General features: G+C 36.0%; 2 protein-coding genes and 1 long non-coding RNA gene across 3 annotated transcripts; 1 reads left to right on the top strand and 2 right to left on the bottom strand.

Annotated features, from left to right (window-relative positions):
- Window positions 1-5341: 5341 nt before the first annotated feature.
- Window positions 5342-6161, bottom strand: LOC145090883 (uncharacterized). The gene is made up of 3 exons (XR_013701809.1): window positions 6076-6161; window positions 5822-6001; window positions 5342-5705 (listed from the first exon to the last, which is right to left on the bottom strand). It is a non-coding gene; the product is annotated as an uncharacterized LOC145090883 (long non-coding RNA).
- Window positions 6162-6403: 242 nt separating this feature from the next.
- Window positions 6404-7162, bottom strand: LOC145090200 (uncharacterized). Its single transcript, XM_079028527.1, has 4 exons — window positions 7049-7162; window positions 6895-6966; window positions 6721-6804; window positions 6404-6613 (listed from the first exon to the last, which is right to left on the bottom strand). The coding sequence occupies exons 1-4, from the start codon at window positions 7160-7162 to the stop codon at window positions 6404-6406; spliced, it is 480 nt and encodes a 159-aa protein (XP_078884653.1).
- Window positions 7163-14015: 6853 nt separating this feature from the next.
- On the top strand, window positions 14016-16938 carry EMB2261 (Tetratricopeptide repeat (TPR)-like superfamily protein). The gene has a single exon (XM_079027412.1). The coding sequence runs from the start codon at window positions 14166-14168 to the stop codon at window positions 16755-16757; it is 2592 nt and encodes an 863-aa protein (XP_078883538.1). The 5' UTR covers window positions 14016-14165; the 3' UTR covers window positions 16758-16938.
- Window positions 16939-18070: the final 1132 nt, after the last annotated feature.

Here is an 18070-nt window from a genome sequence, read left to right as displayed (position 1 = left end):
TGTTTTTATTGAGGTCAATCCATTCTTCAGCTTGTTTGCATTCCGAACCTATATCATTAGCAAGTTGAGTGAGAAGTCGGGATGACTCTTTGTCCTCTTCTTGTTGTGCTTCAGCCTTCTTTAATTCTTCAAAATTTTCATGTGACATATATGACCCGGCTGAAGAGGGTGTAAAAAAAGGGTCTACCGAATCACAGTAGTAACAATCTACTTCGTTGCATGAGCAAATTTCGAATTTGTGTGAGGAACTCATAATAAAATCGATGTTGTATTAAACTGGAGCAATAAGTGGTATTTATACATACTAGACAGTAATGAGAAGTCCAACTTTGAAATGACTAGACAGTAATGACAAGTCACTGTAGTAACCTGCACATCCCAGTGGATCCCTTAAGTGACAAGAGATAAATGACAGTTTGACATGACAAAACACTGCATAAAGCTGAAATTCGTAGTCCAAATATAACCATTTCGTAGTCAAAGTATTATTTCATAGTCTATTTATTTATATAAATAGATGTTTAAGATCTATAAACCAAACACCCAAATCACCTAAACGAAACGAATTCCCATTATTAGAAATGTCGTCGAATGTAGCAAGTTCTTCGAATGAATTACCTGGTTCCAATTCTGAAAGGCCATGGACGACAAACGAGGTGTTAGTTCTAACACGGTGCTGGCTAAGTGTTAAGGATGGTGAACCGTTACTTGCTCCCCCGCATTGCCTAATTGGTGATGAATGGAGTCGCATCACATCTTTGTTTAACCATGAGATGGGAGAAGGGCAAAAAAGAGAAAAATCAGATGTTGTTACTAAGTGGACGGATGTAAAGGAGGAAGTGACATGGTTCAATCGAGCATGTAGTTATGCGAAACGTAACAATGTTCGTTGTCGTGACGAAGAAGAGTTCTTGGAAGTTGTTACAGAGTTTTACATCTTTGAGCATGAAGGCAGAGACTTCAAATATGAGGAAGTTTGGAAGGTTGTTAGAGATAAACAGTATTTCAAGTAGACCGCTCTAATTTGTGTTAAGAATAAGCCATGGACTTGTGTTTTACGTTAATGCTTTGTTCGTATTATGTCGTTTTTTTCATGTAATTGTTGTGATGTTTTAATGGTTCATGGAATCTTGTTACTAATGTATTCTAATATATTTTGATAACTAATGCAATGGCCATTTATTAACTCAAGTTAATCATACGAGTTTCTCACATAATAAACTAAAATATATATATATATTAACTCAACTTAATCATACGAGTTTCTCACATACTAAACTAAAATATATTTTAAACATATGAAATACATACGAATTACATACGAAATACATGAAAATAACCTAGTACTCACATAATAAACTAAAATAGATTTTAAACAAACGAAATACATACGAAATACATAAGAAATACATGAAAATAACCTAGTACATGAAAATAACCTAGTACTGAAATAATAAACTAAAATAGATTTTAAACAAACGGGATATATTTCAAAATATTCCAAGGGGCTTCAAACTGGAATTCCAACCCGTTACTTAATGACTTGTATTCCTCCTTAGCAGCTTCCAAGATGACATCCTCAGTAGCATTTAGACGGGCGTCGTCAATTTTGGTATAAAGATCGTTGAATAATAGAACTTCGGTTTTCATTTCATACCATCTTGCTAAGATGTCTAGTTCTTCACGATCGTTTCTTGTAGCCATTCGGTTTGCAGCATTGAAAATATTTGTTAGACGGCTCCAAAACATTGGATCATTCAACTTGCTTGTCTCGTACACATGAATATAAGCATGTGTAAGAACCAAGAACTCTTCATTGCTCCATGATATAGAAGTCATTTGGATTGAAACAAAGAGGGTAGAATCTAAAAAACAATATTTGAACAACTATATTGGTTAATTTAATAACGTTTTGCGTGTAACTTAGGGTCAATTTATAGTAGTTTCTACACAAAATCGCAGTTCAAACTTCTAATATGTCTGCAATTCATAATCAAAATTAACTGACGAATGCAGTGTACTATACTTATAACACAACAGATCACTGTTCGAGTTGACAATTCATCCCCAGTTGAATGACAACACAATACATTGTTGTTTGAGTTGACAACTCATTGCACCAGGAAAGTAAGGAGTCGTTATAAATAGATTTCAATATCCGTTGTAATTGTATTATATTACTTCCCTCCTTGCAATTATGGACTCACCACATATATGGAGGAACGCAGAGGAGGTCGCTTTGGTTCAAGCTTGGATTACAACTGTAGAGGTGGATTTTCCACCGGGTCCCCCACAAGTTCGTGCTGGATCATTTTGGTCTCGTGTCTGTCATTTGTTTCACCATTTAATGAACCGCACTCAATATCGAAGAAGAAGAGATGTCAAAGCGAAGTTTCTGGATATGAAAATGAAGGTGAAACAATTTCAACGTATTTATAACGAGTTGGATAACGAACATGCAAATACGGATGAAGACATTCTACGGCAGGTGGCTTTGGAACTATACCGCTTTCAATACGATGGTAGCGAGTTTACCCACTTAGATGCATGGAATGTTTTAAAGAATGTCCCTTATTTTTAATATGCATGTTGGTTAAGTTAATTGTTTTTCGTTATTTAAGTTGTTTTTTGTTGTATGTTTCTAGTCGTTACTATTTAATAAACATCCATTTCTTTTAATGTATGTTGTTCCCTCAATAGCCAATATTTAGAAAGCAATAAAATAAAAGCGGGGTACATAAATAACTAACACATAATACGACATAAAAAATAAACTGGGTACATGGATAACTAATACGTAACACAGCAGTAAAATAAAAACGGAGTACATAAAAAACTAATACATAATACTACATAAAACATAAATGTGCTACATGAATAACTACTGCATTGAGGGAGGTAACAGGACCACCGTTTCATTTGGTATTTCCCAATGCTCATATGATGGTATACCATTCACCAACTCAGATCCATATGCAACTCGATACACATAATTAGTGAACTTGTATTCAACCATTCTCTGAATGGACTCAGATGTACGGGTTCTTAGACATGCTATAGCGTGGCCACATGGTATACCGCTTTTTTGCCATTTACCACAACTACATACCTTTCGTTCAAGTTGTACGTTGCTGGTGGCAAAAGTGTCATGGACTTCAAATGTATCCCCATACAAACGTTTTGCATTACAATTGTAAGACTTGCTGAGACTTTTTTGAACCTTACTCTCAACGTAAGGGGTCAACCCACCAGACAACCTCCCTGTAAAATTTGATATTTTAATAAAAATAGCAGCACAATAAAAAAAAACAAAATATAACAATCTCCCTTACCAGCCAGTTCGGCCGTTCAGCATACTTTGATTTTATCGACGTGGTGGTTAACTCAATTATCGTTGTTATAGGAAACTCACGTGAGGATATAATTTGCAAAATTTCAGGGACGTCAATCGATTTAACATTGTAACGTATTTTTGGGAAAAATGCTCTTGTCCATTTTGAAATCGGTATATCGTCAAGCCAGTAAATTGGACTCATAAGCAAGGTGCAGAAAGGTGGTTGCCTACATGTACTTTGCAACCTTTCGAAACACAAGTAAAAATCATCAACGCTATATGCATTGCATGACTTCCAAAACAACGATTCGACTTCCGTATTGTTATGTCCGATAGACTCACGTATCTTTCGAGCTATATCTTTAGGACAATATCCATGATAGGAATCCGGGTAGGCACTGTCAACACCAAAGTCTATGTTATCACACATGTTGCTTATGAAACCAACCTCTGTGTCCTCACCTAAACAATCTCTTAACCTCATCATGAACCATCTCCATGATTCTTCACACTGTAAGGTTCCCAAACCAAGTGCTAAGAGTAGTGGCTCATGATTTCCATCTAAAGCCACTGCGAAGTACATTGTTGTCAGAAAGCTCCCAAGAAGGGGTAAATAACCCACATATATCAGCGGTATCATGCACCTAAGGAAGGTACGAATCTACATAAAAACGAAGACATATTAGTGTTATGTAAGAACTAATCGACATAGATTACCATGAAATATTGTATAACTCAATAAAAGAAGTATGTTATACCACGCAACCTAAAGCCACAAAACAGAATTGAAAGCGGTTGTTATCGGTTTTCTTAATGGCTGTGAAGGTATTAGGATTTGTTCTTTGAAGGTTATGCAAGAAAATTGGTAGTTGAGAAAAGGTTCTTTGGCTGTGACTACTCATTTTCAATACCGATAATTGTGCTCTACAATGATCACACAAATGGAATTATAAATAGAAGATATTGTATCTCTACTGATCAAAATTCATAGTTTAACCCTTTAAATTCGTAGTTGAACGTTTTGAATTCATAGTCAAACCAGTTCATTTCATAGTCAAATTTCACTGACCGACATGACAATACTACAAAATGTACTTGTCTGCATTTCATAGTTGACCTTTTTGAATTCATAGTCAAACCAGTTCATTTCATAGTCAAATTTCACTGACCGACATGACAATACTACAGAATGTACTTGTCTGCATTCCATAGTTGAACTTTTATGAATTCATAGTCAAACCAGTTTATTTCATAGTCAAAAAGAATTGTCCGTAATATGATTTATTCTATAAATGGGTGTCACTCATTATGAAAAAATTTAACTGAGAAAGTAACTCCGATTTAAAAGAATAAGAAGGCTAATGGCATACTGCAATTGTGGAGGAGAACGTATCGTTAGGATTTGGGTACAGCTAAAAACCCAGGAAGATTGTTCTATGCTTGCCCGTATTTGGTATCATATTCTTACCATCATTCAAATTTAAACCCTCGTGTTTACATGACACAAATTAATTTTCTTACTGTGGATATTAAATTTAACAGGGACCAAAATGCGGGTTTATCAGTTGGGTTGATGAAGAGAAGGACCAATCTTCTATGGTAATAGCTAAAGTAGCTAACTCTAATAAGCTCTTTCAATCAGAAAATAAGAAGTTAAAGATAACGTTGGTTTGTAGTTGGGTGTTGTTCTTGGCAGTTCTTGTTTACAAGTTGTAAGCTTTTCAATATTTTTTTTATGGTTTTGAAGTTGTTAGGTCAATAAATTGTTGTATTTGTAACGTTAAAACAAATGTTGTGGTCGTTCTTATGTTTTGAATTTATTGATAAGTAATTAGTAGGTCATTAAATTGTTGTAATTGTCGTAACGTTATATTTTTTGTCATCCGTTGAGTAAACTCTAAAGATAAACTAATAATGAAATCCAACATTAATTTGTATATACATTTATATAATCCAACTACAGAGGAGCAAGACTAGACCCCCAAATAATTTTTGTCATCCGGAGACGGAACTCTAAAGCTGCGTTCTTTGGGTCAATAAGAACACGTATTGGTTGACCTGAAACCAATTGCTCCATAAACATACAAAGAAAAACACCGCAATCTCCCAAATGACTACTTTGTTGGGGAACGTTTTCTTCATAAATGAATTGCATATTCAATGGAATCCTTGGGATGTTCCTCCGCGCCCAATACTTAATCTTGTCCAAATAATTTGCCACCCGACGTTCAAATTTGGAAAAGATTCCTTCGGATTGGAATTTTTCATAAGCACCTCTACCAAGACTGTCATAAATATGCACTTCCATTGACGCTAATCGTAGTTCCCCAAATAGCCAATGATTAGGGGATGAATGAATCGGCAATAAGACCTGTATAAGGATCAGAAAATAAAATTATGTTTATTTACATCACAATACAAAAACATCACAATACAAAAACATAACAAAAAAACGATATTATTTTCAATATAAACTATTAAGTTTACCGTATCAACATCCCACCAAGCAACCATGAAGTTAGGGTATGTAGCAATACCAGCCATAAACGCCCTCCAGTCCTGTCCTTCTTCCAAAGCATGAGAAACAAAAAAATTTGGAGGCATTATTGTATGTCGGTCGCTCTCAAACCGTCTCTCCATCAAAAGTCGGTACCAAATGGTTATATGCTGCACACATGATACTTTTGTTATTGACTAAAAAACAATTAACTTTTAAAAGAATTAATTAACAATTTATTTACCGCTGACTCCAACCATCCGTCGTGTGTATGCCCAAACAATGAGCTCCAAAAATCTCTATCTAACACGAAATTAAACAAACGATGTTGCACATCGTATGAATGCAATACATAATTTTGGATGACATCCTCACCGCCTGCTACGTAAGGTTGCAGGCGCAACCTGGAGAAGTCATGAGCAACACCAAAAACTGGAGGAGGAACGGGGCTTGTTGATTTCATACCAATCTTCTTTTTTGTTCTTCTTTTTTGTTTCGGTGTCGTGTGCAACTAAAAACAATATTCAAATGTTTAAATGTATATCTTTCAGATAATTCACATAAACATAAAATCAACAGTTTATAAATAAAACGAATACCTCGGTGTAAGGAGTGCATAAAAATTGTGATGGTTTTCGACTCCTACGTTTATCGGGTGTAACTTCTTTGTCATCATCATCATCATGAAAATAATCTACATTTCCCATTATTATAAGTTCGTCTTCATCCGGCACATCATCATCAAATTTGTTCCCTGCATTGTCATTCCTCTCCTCCCACTCCTACATTAAAGATAATACTTTATACTTAATAACGAAATACACATAATTTAATAAGCAATAATATCTAAATAAACAAAATATTAATATTAATGTAACTATATAATAACCTCTTTAACTTCACTATAATCGTTTACATCACACACATCATCATCAAATTTGTTCCCCGCATACTGAGTACTCTCCTCCAACACCTACATTAAAATATAACTTTTTACTTAATAACAAAATACACTTTATTAAAAAGTAATTATTAAAATCGTAAAGGTAACATCTATAACAACCTTGTCGTCTTGAGTATCACCAAAAACATTTTGAGTTGTATTGTTTTTATTCATCACTTCATCTTGCACAACCTATATTTTCAAAAATAAAATATGAACACAGGTATTCATATATGTTAATAAAATTTAATAAATAATGTAGCGTATAACTAACCTGTTCATCATAATTTATTTGTGACACTGTCGGTTCCTCAAAAATAATGTCGTTCCAAAATTGTCCATTATTCACTTCTTCAAAAAAAACCTCTGTAGGTTTTTGTTGATTCATAAACACATGCTGCTCCAGTGCATGTACCCGTTTCAACAACTCGTCTAGCTTGTGTTTCCCACTGCCCCGACCTCTACCATGAGAGCGACCACTGGACGACATACTAGACGAAAATTCGTCTTGTCTCCTAAAATGGTCCCGTACTGGAGATGGAACTGCTTTCCCTTCACCATATACATACTCTTGAAATGACATATAATAAAAAGATGTCATCTCACCATCACCCGGTAACATGTTTTGTCTTGGTGGTAGCCCCTCCTAAAAAATTAAACATATTAAAAATGCATATAAAACTATAATAATCAACTTTATTAATAATAAACGAAATATTTTTAAACCTGCATCTTTGACCAAATCTTGTTCACGTCAACCCATTTCAATTTTTTTGTTCCGCTCCATCTTTTCATCCGAGGCAAGTCTTTATTTTTCTCAATGCGAATCCACATGCACGAACAGCCGGAATCATCTCATATATCCATATCTACAATTTTGTACAATAACAGTAATAAAAGTTAAAATTAAAATAAAAAATATAACAATAAAACAATTTAAATATAAGAAAATTTTTATACCCTAATTGGAGCCGTAAATCCTGAGACGGAATACTTTAAAGTTTGACCACGCTGAGGAAGTGATAAATAATGATGTATCTTATTCCACGTATCCTCAAGGTCAACAAAAGTAAAATCCCATAGATAGCTACCCCAAGAGAAGCTAACAAAACAAAAAAAAAAAAACAAAATTGATTATTATATAAATTATAACTTTAATAAAATAGAACTTTTAACGTAAAGAAAATATACCTATTCCAGAGATCCAAATTCTCAGCCAAAAAAAACCAATCTTGTGGCACCCGATCGTTAACTTCTTTGCCCAAAAAACTTTCACACAAAATGTATATCAAACATACTCTAACTGCATCAAGGTCGTCAAGTGCTAAGAATGTTTGATTTAAAATTAAACTTTTCAGGTCGCCGATTTTCACCGAACTATTAGTATGGTCCGGAAATAGCCGTTCACGCAGTAAACATCTTTTTTTACTGCTTATTAATTTTTCCGACCATTTTCTCCCAATGTTTTTTGGATACTCCCCAAAATTGAAGCCGGTAATCAAACAAAACTCTTCCGGCCCATAAACCATTTTGGTATTGCCTACTCGAAAATATAAACGTTTTATTCCATCTGGAGATAAAACAGGGTCCGGCCGGATCTGATGAAGGAACATTTTATGAAACAATAAAGCGTCCCCTTGTAAACGAGGGACATCAATAAAATAGCCAAAGACGGTATTTCTGAAAATAGCACGTCGGGCATCATCTAAAACTTCAAAGACTTCCCATATGTTACCGCCAGAGCCTTTTAGGTTCGCAAAGGCTTTCGTATTCATTAAACTAAAATCATGCTGCAAAAAAAAACACAAAAACAAATTAGATAACTAAAAAATATTTTTTTTTTAAATATATGATTACGAACTGCAAATACTTTCTTAATTACTAATATATATATTTCCCCGATAAAAAACAATAACATACACATATATAAACAATTTTCCAAGTTATACAACAAATATATTTACGATAGAAAACAATATCATACATAATTATATAAATATTTTCAACTTGAACAAATTTTCAACTTAAACGACAAATATATAAACAATTTTTATCTTTCTAATTAAAACTAACATTATATAACCATATAAACAAAAAAATTTAAAAATAAAACGACAACCAAACTAACAATTTTGCAAGTTATACGACTACTTTATACAAATTTTTCAACTTATACGACAAATAAAAACAATTTCTAACAATATATATACGACAAATTTTCAACTTATACAAATGTTATACGACAAATATATATACAAACAACTATTTTGCAGTTTATATAAACAATTATAGGATAAAAATTTACAAGATTTCAGGTTATACAACAACTAAAAAAACTACAAAAATAACAAATTGTAAACATTATCTACGCAGTCTCTACTTGTCTCTACTTGCATTTAAACTTCAAGTATACTAAAAATATACTAAAACTATCAAACACAACAAAATTACCCTTTTTTAACACTAAATAATACAACAATTGATAAATAAAAAAAAAAAAAACTTTAAACATTAAAAGAGTTAAAATCTAACCATATTTGCGGGATTGTTGACATAATCTTCCATTTTCTTCAAAAACTAGCCAAAATTCCGAGAGAAGCCCAAAGTTAGAGAGAGTTTTTGTGTAGAGAATGGTGAAAATGAAAAAAAAAAAAAAAGTTTTTATACCTAAAAATCACCCATTTCACAGATGAGAAGGTCCCATCTGCGAAATGGGCATCTCATCTGCGAAAGTACAAGTGCCTGAAGCACAACTGTGCTTCAGGCACTTGTACTTTCGCAGATGAGATGCCCATTTCGCAGATGGGACCTTCTCATCTGCGAAATGGGTGGCTAAATATGTAATCCCGATTTTTTTTGGCTATTTTTGTAATGCAATTAGTGTAATTGGCTATTTTTGTCATTTTCTCAATTTTTATTGATATTTATAAAACATGTGAACTCACCAACATCAAGTAGACGTTTTCAAAAATTGCATGTGTTCCTAGGATGAAGGGAAGCTCAATGCAAGGAAGAGCAAGTTGCACGAAAATAGATAGGTTTTTAGTTTAGTCAATGTAATATATGTTATTAAGAAAACATAAATTTATGTTTTGGGATTGTACTGTAAGAGGTCAACCCTTTGCGCTTCCACCGTCAGTCGGGGGTGTGACAGGTAGGATCTTTTTTTCAGTCGTTTATGAGGATGTTTCTATTAACGATTGAGGTTTATATTTCGTTAGATCTACTGGTACTTCACCCTTTGGGTAAGGTTGTAAGGAAAACGCAATGAAGTAGATCCAGGGTTGGTTATGGGTTCTCTTGAGGGTATGTATTGTTGTAAGTTCATTAAATATTGTCGTGAAGGGTATATGTGTACTAAACAAGACAGCAAATGAGAACTTGGTTCGAATTATAGGAATGGTTTCTATGTGGGTTATAACCTTTGAATATGAGAAAGAGTACAACTGCCTGTCTCATTCGTTGGTTGTGTGCAACCATGTTTTCGTTTGATTTTGCGTTGGTAGCAGCCTGTACTGTGAAAGGAATTTTTCGTTATAGAAGGGTATGGCTCATGATGTATTTGGTTAGTGATTGAGAGGGATGTTGATTGGGTTCTTGCAAGTTGGTGAGTTGATGGTTAAGTATCTTTAGGCTCATGTAATGTTGGTTGTGAGTCCTCAAGACAGTGATAGAATAACGGTGAGATCGGTGTAGTACCATGAGATTATCGTTCTAGTTGCTAAAGCGTGTCACGATGTATCATGAACCAGTGGTTGTATGATTCCCATGGGTGGGAACCGGTAGTCATTTGATTGAGACTCTTAGGTCTCGAATCGTTGGTCTTATTCACATGTTTAGGTGTTAGCGCATTGTTGGGAGTCGGGAGACTCAATGACCAGCCGATTTGGATCATGTGGATAGTAAAATTTTGTTGGGAGTATTAATTGTGCATCAAAAGTCTCTTACTAAATGCTTTGATTATGAACCTGGTTTGCTTGCAGTCTTTCTATTAGGAGTTTGGTTACCAATTTTAGATATCGGTTCTGAAATCTCAATTCATGAAGATCGTCGTAAATGTATCGATTGTTTTGTCAGGTATATGTACACATTAGCTAATGAAGGGTTTGGATGCAACGTGAGATTATTGGAGTGGCCATCATTATACTCATAGGAGCAACGGGTTGGTGATGAATTTTTAGGAATTCAAGTGTGTACTTAAAGTTTTTGGGCACAACTTCGGATTTAGGATAAGATGAAATTCACGATCAGGATGTTTTGAGTATTCTTTTTGCATGGTTTGGTGGTGTTCCTAGTCATGGAACTAGGGGTAGGTATGACGATTGTATGATCATCAATCCCAGGGTATGGATGGTGGGTTCCAGGTTTCGGGGAGAATATTTCGGGAGATGGTTAGTGGTTGTAGTTTTGAGAGTTCCCAGTTTGAGTGGTTTTCTCGGGAAGTTGGGACATACAATTAGGGAGAGAAAGATAGTTGTTGTGCTTGAGTATTTTCAAGTTATTGGATTATTTGATGAAAATTGTGGGTTTCCGAGTGGTCTCTCGAGTTTTCTTTATAAGATGCCTTGATTTCGAAATGGTTAGAGGGAGCTTATGGAATATATTGGCATTGTTTCATAAATCCTAACCAAGACGGATTTCGAGGATGAAATCCAGTTTAAGTGGAGGAAATTTATAATATCCTATTTCGAGAAGTTTCTTATTTCAGGATTATGGACAATAAATATATCAAATTAAAGCCTTGGGCTTCAAGGGAATATGGTTTAGACCCTATTGGATGTTGATAATATAGGTTATTTGATCCAAGCCCTTAGTTTGTGTTTTAGAGTCAAAGGGTAAATGGGAAAAGTGATGTTTCAAACTTCTTTCATGAATTAAGGATTTTAGTTCGGTATGTTTTAAGTCAAAATTAATTAGATAGAATTTTGGTGTTATTCAATACCTTTCCGTGCATAAAAAGAACACCGAAACCAAAGATGAAACGAATAAGTTATGGTTGTTTAAAGTTAAAGTGAAAATTGGGGTTTTTTTGTCCTATGCAAGACGTAGGAAAGTTACGTAGGGCATAGCTACTACGCAAGGCATAGGCGAGTTATACAGGGCGTAGCTGGCTAAGTGTGGATCACGTTTCTAATATGCTACACATGTCATAACTTAGGTTACGCAGGGCTTAATCACGACATATGAAAACCCTAATTCTTCGGTTTTGATCCCTATTTAAGGGTTCTAACTTATAGGAAACCTCTCATGACCAACCTCCATCACCAAAGATCATTCCTTGAGAAACCCTAGCCTCCTCTCACCTTTTTGAGCCTTTGCACCATTTATGAGCTTATTTCTCCATTAGAAGGTGGAATCTTGAAGAATAAGGTTGTGGAAAGTGTATAGAAGAAGGGTTCAAGTATAGATCCAACAAGGTTACTTCATTCTTGGACCATTGTGACTAAAAAGCTTCAAACTTGCTCATTGGTTTCATAGATCTTGTTAATTGTCATTTTTGTCACTTTTTGGTCCCTTAAGCTTGTGTTTTGGGAGTTGAGGCAACTCCAACACCTTTTGAGCTATATAGAACACTCGTGGGACTTATTGGACTTGGAAAGTTGTGCTTTGGTGCTTGTTCATTAAGCCATGCAAAATTGCAAATTGTTTATCATTTTTGGGTCATTTTAGTGCATATAGTTCAGATCTTGAAAGTTTGTGACCTTGTTATGGATAAAGTTGGAAACTTTATCCATCTAAACATCATATTGATTCAGATCTGAAGGTTGGAGACTTGGACTTAATGAATTAAGTTGAGAAATATGCATTTTTTAGTCCCTTTGAGACATAAATGCTAGATCTTGGTTATTTGGACCATCCTAATGGATAAAGTTGAAAACTTTATCCATTATGAAGCTATTAGGAACCAAATTTGAGCTTTAAGTGAAATGTCTTAATGTATTAAGTGCTTAAAATGAAGTTTGGCAAGGGACGCCGTATATGAGGCGTAATCTGGGCACGCCCAGCGTTGCCTGATTCTTGCACATTTTCTGGATAGAACTCTCCGCCCTGCGTAGAGTAAGACGTACGTCGCGCGTAAGTCAACAAAAGGTTAAATATTGACTTTTTGACCAGTTTGACTTTTGGTCAACTGTGAGGGGTGAGGACCTAAAAGGGCAAAATGGTTTTTTGCCCACATGAGGATTTATCTTGGTATTTGGACTTGCTAAGTTGGAGTATTTATCTTAATTGCTAATTAGGGTTTGGTTTCGGATATGTTTAGTAAGAGAGACTTCAGCACCGACAACTCGTCTGTGAGATCTATTCTTTTACCGATCGAGGTGAGTTTTGTCACTATACTTGCATGTATGGTACTATGTGTATGCATGCTGACCAGTTGGGTCTTACTTGATATTTGTTATTATGTGTTATCCAAAGTTGTTGATAACTCACGGGTGTGCTGTTAGCCCACTGAGATTGTTGATAGTCTTCAGGGTTGCTGATAACCCACCGGACATACTGTTAGCCGATTGGGATTGTTGATAATCCCTAGGGTTGCTGATAACCATAGTTGTTTATTTTATTTTGTGATGTATGTGGTATTTCGGAGAACTCGTTAAGCTTTGTGCTTACGGTTTATCTCAGGTACTTCTAGTTTAAAAAGGAAGAGTCTGGCATGACCGCACGACATCTCCTGGATATCTAGTCTGCACTGAATGCTTCCAAATTACTTTGATGTTTTGAGAATATTTTGACTCTAATCGTCTTTTGGAACAATGAATGAATGATTTTGACTTATTTAAAATGAAATTTTTTTTCGATATTTTTGGGACGTTACAAAGTTTCCGATCAAAATTCTGTTGTAACTAATTTTGCAGAATAGTTGTGTATAAATGTTTATAAAGGTCAGTTAAAACCAAGGCAGTTGATGAAATATTACTGTAGATATATTGGCAATGAAATGTTTACTAGCTACATTATTTGATGCTAACACTATCTTCTTTCCTCACTAACATCATATGTGGACAACAGTTGGGAACTATCGCTTACGTATGAAGCATCGAAGTTTGATGATATCTCAAGTTTTTTTTGACATAAGCCTTAATTTTCTTCTTAAACCATATCATAAATGAAAATATTGCATTGGCCATAAGCCCATAGTAATTAATTAACCGTTCTTATTATTTAAAAAAAAAAAGCATATTGAAATCTTGAAATGAAATGTTTCTTTGGTTAAAATACTTCAAGGGGCTATCTATCGACCATCGGGTTGGGTGTCGTACTGTCTTTCTTTCTAAACTACTGTATCTCTTTGACAAAAAGGCTCCTCTGTATCTATTCTGCGTATTCTATTCTATATAGTCTATACTTTCCATTTTTGTTGTTCAGTCCAGAATTTACCCTTCTTGAAAATGTCAACTCTCCCTCTTCTCTCTCCCGCCAAATTGGCTCCAACGTCTCACAAACCCAGAAATCCTTCTACCAAAAGAACGCAATTGATTCAAACCCTAAAAAACCCCACTTTCGAACCTCTAAAGGACCGACTAATCCGTCTATCCAATGTGGGGCAGATTCAAGAAGCAATTTCAGTCCTTGATGTTATGACCCAACAACACCAGCTCACCCCAGACCTCACTACCTTCTCCGTCCTCCTTAAATCGTGCATCCGAACCCGAAATTTTGAACTTGGCAAGCTTGTTCACTCGAAACTCAACCAATCTGGAATAAAACTGGACGCAATTGTATTGAACTCGCTCATAAGCTTGTATTCCAAATGCGGGGATTGGGTTACTGCTAAAACTATATTTGATTCCATGGGTGATGATCGATTGAGGGATTTGGTTTCTTGGAGTGCCATGATATCTTGTTTCGCGCATAATGGATTCGAATTACAAGCGTTGCTGACTTTTATTGAGATGCTAAGGCACGGCGAAGCCCCAAATCAGTTTTGTTTCTCGGCCGCGATTCAAGCGTGTTGTAATGGAGAAAATGCTTGGATCGGAGAAGTGATTTTCGGGTTTGCTATTAAGACCGGATACTTTGAATCTCATGTTTGTGTTGGATGTGCTTTGCTTGATTTGTTTTCGAAGGGGTTTCACGACTTGGAGTCTGCAAAGAAAGTGTTCGATAAAATGTCTGAGAGAAATTCGGTTACGTGGACTTTATTGATCACTAGATATGCACAAATGGGACATCATGAAGATGCAATTCATTTGTTTTCAAGTATGCTATCATCTGGGTTTATGCCCGATCGGTTTACTTTAAGCAGTGTAGTGTCTGCCTGCGCTGAATTGGGATTCGTTTCCATTGGTCAGCAATTGCATTCGTGGGTGATTAAGTCAGATTTGTGTTCAGATGTCTACATCGGGTGTAGTCTCGTGGACATGTATTCAAAGTGTGCAACCACTGAACCAATGAAGGATGCTACAAAAGTTTTCGAACGAATGCCTAATCATAATGTGATGTCATGGACCGCAATCATTACAGGATATGCACAAAGTGGAGGTCTCGACACAGCCGCCATTCAACTCTACAAAAATATGATCACACAAGGTCATGTCTTCCCAAACCATTTCACCTTCTCCAGCCTTCTAAAAGCAAGCGGAAACCTTTCGAATCTTGAAATCGGTAAACAAATTCACACCCACACAGTGAAATCTGGTCTTGCATCCGTGAACTGTGTTGGGAATTCACTTATCACCATGTATGCTCGATCTGGTATCATGGAAGATGCCCAAAAGGCGTTTGAAGTTGTACTCGAGAAGAATTTGATCTCATACAACGCGATTGTAGATGGGTATGTTAAAAACACGGATTCTCACGAAGCTTTCAAGATGTTTAATCAAATTGAGGAGACAAAAGGTACAGAGGCGGTTGATTCTTTCACATTTGCCAATCTTTTAAGTGCAGCAGCCAGTCTCGGTGCTCTTGGAAAGGGTGAGGAGATGCATGCACGGTTAATAAAGTCGGGATTTGATTCGAACCAAAGGGTATGTAACGCTTTGATCTCAATGTATTCAAGATGTGGGGACATTGAAGCAGCTTCACGGGTTTTTAGCAAAATGGAAGAACGGAATGTCATATCTTGGACTTCAATTATTACCGGTTTTGCAAAACATGGTTTTGCAAGAAATGCCCTGGAGAAGTTTGATGAAATGGTTAAAGCAGGCGTGAAGCCAAATGAAGTCACTTATGTTTCTGTTTTATCGGCTTGTAGTCACGTAGGAATGGTTGATGAGGGTCTAAAACACTTTGATTCCATGTACCATGAGCACAAGATTAACCCAAAGATGGAACATTATGCGTGTGTGGTTGACTTATTGGGAAGATCCGGTTTTCTTGAAAAAGCTCTCGACTTTATCAAGTCAATGCCTTTCAAGGCTGATGCTCTTGTATGGAGAACATTACTTGCAGCCTGTCAAGTTCATGGTGATGCAAAACTTGGAAAATTAGCTGCAAAAATGATTACAGAGCAGGATCCAGATGACCCATCTGCTTATATCTTGTTGTCTAACTTATATGCTTCAAAGGGTGAATGGGATTCGGTGGTTAAAATCCGGAAAACCATGAAAGAAAGGAACTTGATGAAGGAAGCAGGCTGCAGCTGGATAGAAGCTGAGAATCAATCACATAAATTCTATGTTGGGGACACGTGTCATCCTCGTGCCCATGAGATATACAAAGAGTTGGATGAATTGGTGATGGAGATAAAGAAACTGGGGTATGTTCCGGATACTGGTTTTGTTCTTCATGAACTGGATGAGAAAGAAAAAGAAGGATATTTGGTTCAGCATAGTGAGAAGATTGCTGTGGCGTTTGGGTTGATAAGTAGTACGTCAAAAACGAAACCGATAAGGGTGTTGAAGAATTTGAGGGTATGTGGAGATTGTCACACTGCAATGAAGTATATATCGGTGGCAAGGGGAAGAGAAATTGTGGTTAGGGATTCGAATAGATTTCATCATTTTAAGAATGGGTCATGTTCTTGCAACGACTATTGGTGATTACGAAATAGAAAAAGTAAATTGAGTGCATGGCGGAGTTTTTGTTGTATGTACATTCTAATTTCTAAGTTCTAAGTTCTAACAACTTGATATGAAGGGGTGAACTTTATATGGGGGTTGTTTGTGTTTGTTTCTTATTATTTGATTGTTGTAGTTAAATTAAATCATCTTTTTAGTACAAGGTTGTTAATATCGGAATCTTACCTAAGATCGTTTCACATTTTGCAAGATCGTGTTGTAAGGTCAAATCAGGACCGGAAAAACCTACCAAAATGAACTATTTCTAAATTTGTTTGCTAGGTCACATTGTACGTTTAGTTCCTAAGTCGGGTTATCCATCTGTGGAGTCCTTAAATGTTAAATTTGTTGCACGTTTGGTCCTTGTTATACCTAATAAGACTATATTGACCTTATTTATTTATTGTTTATTATTTATTATTTATTAAATAGATAAAATGTACAACCCCTTAAAGCTATATTACAACCACCAAACGTTACAGGTAAGACATGTGGAAGATATGATGAATAACCTATTGACCCATGTTTAAATCCTGATATTACTCAACCCTAGTGGCCATGGAAGTTCGCCTGCAGTAACTCCAGGGCATGAGGCAAAGCCTTATGGTTGCAGCGGAGGATTAGTCGGTGCGCGAAAGCGAGCCCAAAAACCCTCATTAGGGACCAAAAAACAATCACCAAACCTTATACATTTATTAGATCATAGCATCAGTGAGAGGTTGAGACCATTTCCTCCTTTCCTATGTCGCTTGTCCTCTCCTTCCTCTTTCTGTCACCGATAACCCACGCCACCACTTCACCTTCCGAATGTGCAACCTTCTACGCCACCACTTCACGTCCAGATCTGCCCTCTCGTTAGAAAAAGTGCACTGACAAAGGAGATGGTGGTGGTTTTTCGAAGGTGGTTACCGACAAGAAAGAAAACGAGAGTTGACTAGGATTTGGCGGCCAGAGCATTATTGCCATCGAGGTGTTGTATCTAGTTTTTTTTTTGGGAGGAAGTGCATGTCGGAGAAGACAAAGAAGATGGTGGTGGTTTTTCAAAGGTGAAATAGCCACGAAGTGGGTGAGGGTCAAGGGTGAAGGTGAGGGGAATGGGGCATTTGTTCATCTCCATTGTCAGCGACTCTATTGATGTCTATGGGTTTAATTTCAGGTTTGAATGGATGGAGGGTTTTTTTTAATGGATTGATTCTAGTTTTGCTTTCTGATTTGAATTTGTGGTTATGATTTATTGTTTGGATTCTTAGTTCAAATGAATTGATCAGTTTAACGAGACATTTTTTTTCCGGTAG

Source organism: Lactuca serriola, chromosome 2, assembly GCF_051521515.1.
Source record: "Lactuca serriola cultivar US96UC23 chromosome 2, Lser_US96UC23_V15, whole genome shotgun sequence".
Taxonomy (NCBI): domain Eukaryota; kingdom Viridiplantae; phylum Streptophyta; class Magnoliopsida; order Asterales; family Asteraceae; genus Lactuca; species Lactuca serriola.
This window is presented reverse-complemented; position numbering and strand designations above follow the sequence as displayed.